Source organism: Empidonax traillii, unplaced genomic scaffold, assembly GCF_003031625.1.
Source record: "Empidonax traillii isolate 1590-97213 ecotype Southwest subspecies unplaced genomic scaffold, ASM303162v1 scaffold2156:size35120, whole genome shotgun sequence".
Lineage (NCBI taxonomy): Eukaryota > Metazoa > Chordata > Aves > Passeriformes > Tyrannidae > Empidonax > Empidonax traillii.
The window spans coordinates 28267-35129 of NW_020957349.1; the positions used below are offsets into that span (position 1 = coordinate 28267).

General features: G+C 52.0%; 1 protein-coding gene and 1 long non-coding RNA gene across 2 annotated transcripts; both read left to right on the top strand.

Annotated features, from left to right (window-relative positions):
• Positions 1-501: 501 nt before the first annotated feature.
• LOC114071636 lies at positions 502-1140 on the top strand. The gene is made up of 2 exons (XR_003574069.1): positions 502-918; positions 1079-1140. It is a non-coding gene; the product is annotated as an uncharacterized LOC114071636 (long non-coding RNA).
• A 1281-nt stretch (positions 1141-2421) lies between these two features.
• On the top strand, positions 2422-5767 carry ANKRD16 (ankyrin repeat domain 16). Its single transcript, XM_027909488.1, has 3 exons — positions 2422-2753; positions 3830-4049; positions 5637-5767. The coding sequence occupies exons 1-3, from the start codon at positions 2422-2424 to the stop codon at positions 5700-5702; spliced, it is 618 nt and encodes a 205-aa protein (XP_027765289.1). The 3' UTR covers positions 5703-5767.
• The last annotated feature ends 1096 nt before the right edge of the window (positions 5768-6863 follow it).

Below are 6863 nucleotides of genomic sequence, written 5' to 3' on the forward strand. Positions count from 1 at the left end.
CACCCCCTGCCGCTGCTCTCGACCCCGCGCTCCGCCGGCCCCGCCCCTCCCCGCCCTCGACCAATCAGAGACCGCCTCGCCCCCGGGGCTGACCAGTAGCGCTTCACTTCCGGGTTGGGCCGGGCCCGGGGATGTTTCCCGCCGGCCACGGCGGTGACGTCACGTCCCCGGCTGTGACGTCACCGCGGCGCGCGGGTGGGTTGGAAAAGCCGGGAATGATCCCGTGGGGTGGGAATGAGGGAAAAGGGGGGAAACCTGGGGGGGTCCTGCGCTGAGGGATCCCGGGATTCCCGCGGCGTGAAGGGAGTTCGCGCTTCTCCCGAGGGAAAAGGGAATTCCTCCCGGGTTTTGGAGGGAAAAGGGAATTCCTCCCGGGTTTTAAAGGGAAAAGGGAATTCCTCCCGGGTTTTAAAGGGAAAAGGGAATTCCTCCCGGGTTTTAAAGGGAAAAGGGAATTCCTCCCGGGTTTTGGAGGGGAAAGGGAATTCCTCCCGGGTTTTAGAGGGAAAAGGGAATCTCTGGATTTCCAGCTGCCTTCTGGTTTTCCTAAGAGGAAAAGGGATTTTTTTTTTTTTTAGTTTTCCTGAGGGGAATGGGAATGTCCGTGTTTCCACAGGGAGAGGCCGCTTTCTGATTCTCCCGAGGGCAGATTAAATTCCTCTTTTTCCTGAGGGAGGTGCCGATTCCCGTTTTTCCAGGTGGAAAAGGAGAATCCCGTTTTCCCCGAGGGAGTGGCGATTTCCTTGTTTTTCCAAGGAGAAAAGGGCGGTTTCTGGGTTTCCTAAAGGAAAAGAAGAATCCAGGATTTTTTGAAGGGAAAGGAAATTTCTGCTTTTCCTGAAGGAAGGTCCATTTTCTGACAGCTCTTGAGGGGAAAAGAGGACTTACAGATTTTCTGGAGGAAGAGGCCCCTTCCTGGTTTTCCTGGGGAAAAAAAAAGAGGAATACCTGTTTTTCCTGAGGAGGAGACGGGTTCCTGATTTTCCTGAGGAAAAGGGAATTTTCTGGTTTTCTGGAGGGAAAGTTTGGGTTCCATTTTTCCTGTTGGAAAAGGAAATTTTTCCTGAGGAATTTCCAGGTTTTCTTGAGGGAAAAGAACTTCCTTCTCCTGAGGAAAATTCACTTTGTTTTTCCAGTGGGTAAAAAGACATTTCTTTTTTTCTCAGTGGAAAAGGAAATTTCTGTTTTGGTTTGCTTTTTTTTTATTATTATTTTTTTTAATTTTGTTTTGTTTTGTTTTATTTTTTCCCCAGAGGCAGAAGCTGGTTCCTGGTTTTCCTAAGGATAAAGGGAATTTCTTTGCTCCTAAAAGATAGGGCAGTTCCTTCTTTTCCTGAAGGAGAGGTTGGATCCTGCTTTTCTACTTTTCCAGAGGGAACCTTTGGTTCCTGTATTTCCCAAGGGAAAAGGAATCTCCTGGTTTTCCCAAGGGAAAACCCAAATACTGTTTTTTTCTGAGGAAAAGCAAATCTTACTCTCTGGAAGGAGAGATCACTTCCCAGTTTTCCCAAGGGAAGAGGAGATTTCTGGTTTACCAAGGCAGTGGCTGGTTCCTGGATTTCATAAAGGGGGAGGAAATTCCTGGTTTGCCTGAAGAAATTCCTCATTTTCTGGAAGGAAGAGAAAAATTTTAATTATCCTGAGGTAAAAGGAAAATTTTAATTATCCTGAGGGAGAAAGGAAATTTTAATTACCCTGAGGGAAAAGGGAATTTTTCATTATCCTGAGGGAGAAAGAAAATTGTAATTACCCTGAGGGAGAAGGAAATTCCTGGTTATCCTGAGGGAAAAGGGAATTTTTAATAATTCTGAGGGAAAAGGAAAATTTTACTTATCCTGAGGGAGAAGGAAATTTCAGGTTATCCTGAGGGAGGAGGAAAATTTTAATTATCCTGAGAGAGAAGGAGATTCCTGTTTATCCTGAGGGAAAGAAAATTTTAATTATCCTGAAGGAGAAGGGAATTTTTACTTATCCTGAGGGAAAAGGGAATTTTAAGTTATCCTGAGGGAGAAGGGAATTTTTAGTTATCCTGAGGGAAAAGGGAATTTTAAGTTATCTTGAGGGAGAAGGGAATTTTTAGTTATCCTGAGGGAAAAGGGAATTTTTAGTTATCCTGAGGGAGAAGGGAATTTTTAGTTATCCTGAGGGTGAAGGGAATTTTTAGTTATCCTGAGGGAAAAGGGAGTTTTTACTTACCCTGAGGGAGAAGGGAACTCACTCCTGCTCCTCCTGAGGGAGACGCCATTCTGTGAATTCCTTAGGAGAAAGCAAACCCCTGTTTCCCTGGAGATTCCTCGAGGCAGAGGCCAAGTCCTGCTTTCCCTGAGGGAAAACCTCCTTCCTGGTTATCGCAGCCCCCTGCCCCAGCCCCGCTATCCCTCCCTTTCCCCCCTAATCCCAGTGTTTCCCCAGCGCTGTCCCATGGCGGAGCGGGAGGGGCGGCGGCGGCTGCTGCGGCTGGTGCAGGAGGGGAGGCTGGAGCTGCTGAGGGCCGAGCTGAGCCCAGAGGATGTTCCCGAGGCCAGGAGCTGGCGCTGGGGACGGCTGGGGGACACCCTGGTGCACCATGCAGCACGCCTGGGGCACAGACATGTGCTGGAGTTCCTGGTGCGGGAGCTGGGGATGGACGTGGAGGCGGCCAACGCCGACTACAAGAGGCCCCTCCATGAGGCGGCGTCCATGGGACACGGGGACTGCGTGTCCTTCCTCCTGGAGAGCGGGGCCGGTGTGGACTGCCTGAAAAAGGGCGACTGGTGGGTCTGGGAGCGGGGGCCGAGGGATTTCTGGGTGGGGAATGTGGAATCGTGGAATGGTTGGGGTGGGAAGGGACCTTAAAAAGGGATCCTAAACCTCCAGTTCCAACCCTTCCACTATGCCAGGTTGTTCCAGCCTGGCCTTGGACGCTCCCAGGGATCCAGGGGTAGACACAGCTGCTCTGGGAAATCCAGTCCATGCCCTCACAAGGAAGAATTCCTTCCCAATATCCCATCTGCCCTCTGGCACTGGGAAGCCATTCCCTGTGTCCTGTCCCTCCATCCCTTGTCCCCAGTCCCTCTCCAGCTCTCCTGGAGCCCCTTTAGGCCCTGCCAGGGGCTCTCAGGTCTCCTGGATCCTTCCCTTCTCCAGGATGAACATTCCCAGCTGTCCCAGCCTGGCTCCAGAGCAGAGGGATCCAGCCCTGGGAGCAGCTCTGGATTTGCTCCAGCAGCTCCATATCCTTCTGCTGTTGAGGACCCCAGACCTGAATTCCATGTGGGATCTCACCTGAGCAGGGCCAAGAGGGAGAATCCCTCCCTCCTCTCCTGTTGTCCACACTGTGGGATGAGCCCAGGATCCAGTGTCTTTCTGGGATACATTCCAGCCTTATCACTGATTTCCCCCTGTTTCTCCTAAAAGTTATAAATTACTCCTCCCGAGTCAAAGCCCAGGCAGCTCCTTTAGAGCTGAACTGACGCAATTCCAGAGGGCAGCATTCCAGTGCTGGGAATTGAGGCTGTGCCAGCCTGGATCTGACATCAGAGGGAGGCCGAGATTCCATGAGCTGCCTGTGCATGGATTTGTGTCACGGGCCCACAGTGCCCTTCCATCCGTGGATTAAAATACCCCAGGATCTAGGTGCATCCTAACCTTTGGAAAAAGCCTTATTTGCCTTAAAAACACACAGTGCTCTGAGGGATTGTGTGGAAAAGGAGCTGCACTCTGTGTTCCCTGCATGGAAAAGCAGAGCTGTAAAATCCCTGGATCCCCCCGTGCACCTGGATCCAGGTGGGCCATCGGGCCTGCTGCTCCCAGGTTGTTCCATTGACTCGAGTCCCGGGTTTTCCTGCAGGACTCCCCTGATGATGGCTTGCACCAGGAGCAACCTGCAGGTGATCAGATCCCTGGTGGAGCACGGAGCCAACCCGCTGCTGAGGAACAAGGATGGCTGGAATTGCTTCCACATTGCCAGCAGGGAGGGGCACCCCGAGGTGCTCCGCTACCTCCTGGATGTGTCCCCAGGGATCTGGGACACGGAGAGCACCATCAGGAGGACACCCCTGCACACAGCAGGTAAGGGGGGGACCCCTTGGAAGCAGGAGGGTTGTTCCAGGGAAAAGGGATGTTATTCCAGGGAAAAGGGATGTTGTTCCAGCTTGTGTTGGTCTTGGAGAAGCAAAGCCACAGGGAAACAGTGGTGGATCCATCCCAGGAGATCCTCCACTGGCTTTGGCCTCCCTGGGATAAGGTGTCCATCTCTGCCTCCCTGTTGTGGATGTATCCAAGCTCCCACATCTTGGAATACCTCCCAGCACACTTTTCCTTGCTGGTGTGTGAAGCTGTGAACTGCCCTTGGGAAAATCCAAGGATATCCTGGCACTTTAAAAGTCCTAAAAGAGCCTTTTGGGATCTGCCTGTTGATGGATCCTTTGATCAGTTACGGTGTCCTCAGGGGCCTCAAGCTGCTCCAGGGGAGGTCTAAGTTGGATATTGGGAAAATTCCTTCATGGAGAGGTCATTGGAAGGAGCTTCCCGGGGCAGTGGTGGAGTCCCCACCCCTGGGAGGGATTTCAAATCCCTGTGGATGTGGCACTTGGGGACGTGGATTTGTGGTGACCTTGGCAGTGCTGGGGGACAGCTGGGACTCTGTGAACTCAGAGCTCTTTTCCAACCCAGATGATTCCATGATTCCAGTCATGGATTCGAGGTTTTGCTCTTCTCACCTTGCTCTTAAGAAGGAATTATCCCATGGTGAGATATCCATGGTGAGATATCCAGAGCTCCTTTGTGCAAAGGGGAGGGATAATCCCTGCTGGGAGTACACAGGAGCTGTTGGAGTTGGGGCCCGCCATGTCCAGTTCCCATTCCCTGTCCTGTTCCTTGCTTCCAAAGGACATATCAAGGACATATAAAAGGAAATGCCAGGGGAATGAAGAGGTTCAGGGATCCACGTCCATCCCCAGGTTTGTGGGGAGCAGCAGGACACAATCCCCATCCCAAGTGGGATTCGGCTGCATATTCCAGTGTCTCCACAGGAGAGAGGAGCTTTGGCTGCCCCCCCCTCCTTTCCCAAAGAATTTAACAGGGATTGACTGTCTGGAAAGAGCCGAGGTGTTGCGAGGCCCCCCTGCTGTGCTGTGACTGATCTGCTGGATGTGCCGCTCCCCTTGCCTGTCATTCCCGTTCCTTTTGCAGCCCTTGCTCCGTCACACTCTGCTCCATCAGCACTGACAATTCCACCCTCGGGCACCAACTGCACCTTAAATCCTTGTGCTTGACCTGGGGATGAAAGACAAGGCAGTTTGTTTGGTTCAGGCTTTGCCCGAGTGGGAAGTGACAGATCCCGAGTTTTGGGGTGTGTTCCCCTGTTCCAGCTCCATCCCGGCTTTGTGTTTCCTCTCAGAGAGGTGGGGGGTGTTGGGGTGGGATCTAGGGGCAGGATCAGGAGCAGATTATCCCATGGGAAAGGAGGGATTTTCGAGCTGGAGGTCTCCTCCCTGACAGCTCTTGGGATATGGGAATACAGACAGTTTGGGATCCAGGGCTCAGCTCTGCTCCAAAGAGGTGTCTCCTCCTCTGTTTGAGTTCCCTGAAAAGCCACAAATCCACGATTGTGGGGTTATTCCTGGTCTTTTGCTGATCCCAGTGGAGCAGCAGCCGGTGTGGGAGCGACTGGGAAGCGGGAATGGCCGGAGCTGCTTAACCCACCATTTCCCCCAGTATAACTGAAACCAGGATGATTCCAGAGGCAGCTGCTCCATGAGGTACCAGTATCCCCATTTCCCTCCCCACCTCCATCCCACTGGAAATCCACAGGAAAATCCAGGGGAAATGATGTCCAGACAAACTCCCATGTCCATGAGTTCCCATCCCAAGGGTGTGGATATGACACTGACCCGTGGCCAGTCCAGCTGGCACACTTATCCCTGGATAATTTTCCTCCCTGGGCTGGATTCCTTAAGCTTTTGCTGCTTCTACATCTGTAGCCTGAGGGAAGAGAGCTGGGAAGGTGGAATTAGAGGAGGTGGAATTCAGCAGGATCTGAGTGTGGCAGCTTTTCCTGCTGCTGGGAAGGGATGGAATTGTGTCGCTTGGAGTGATTATTCTCCCTGTGAGTTGGATTTTTTTAAAGCCTCCATTCAAAAATCCCTTTCCCAGCCTGTGTTTCCATCAGCTCAGGGCTCAGAAGAGCCAAAATCTGGGAAGGTGGGATTGGGATTTCAAGGAGCATCTGAAGGCTGTTCCTGGTAACACACATTTCCCAGGGGCCCTTTTCCCATCTCCTGATGGAGCAGCTCCAGGCTTGGTTTGATATCCTTATTGTTATCCTTTTAATATATTCTATTTGTTTTACAAAATGACCTGCAGGGAAAACCACCACCACCACCAAAAAGAAAAGCCAAATCAAGGGTGTGGGATGGGAAATGTTTAAAAAACGGGAATGGACCGGGAATGTTTCAGGGCAGGGTGTTCAAATCCTCGCCCGCCGTTGTTGTTGTTGTTTATCCCTCTGAGCCGGTGCCTGGGTGAGGATTCCTCCTTAGGATGATGGGATGGGAGTGGCTGAGGAGGGGTGGAAATGCCACCCCAGCTCTTCCCCCAGCTCCCTGCTTTGTGTTCCTTCTGCTTCTCCCCGGATTTCCCTTCAGGAATCGACAAATCCTTGGGACCAAAGCTGTTTGTGTGGGTTTAATTTGCTTTAATCGCTGCGTGTGCTCTGCAGGTGGAGCCAAACAGCGCCTGTGTCGTACCTTTTCCCTGCCTTATGTCCCGTTTTCCTGGGAGATCGAGGAAAGGAAAGGCTTTTTTAACTACAGCCCCAAAAGAATCAAACCCTCCGAATGCCAGCCCCCTGGAGCCGGCAGGGTCAGTACCCTGTTAGCGGG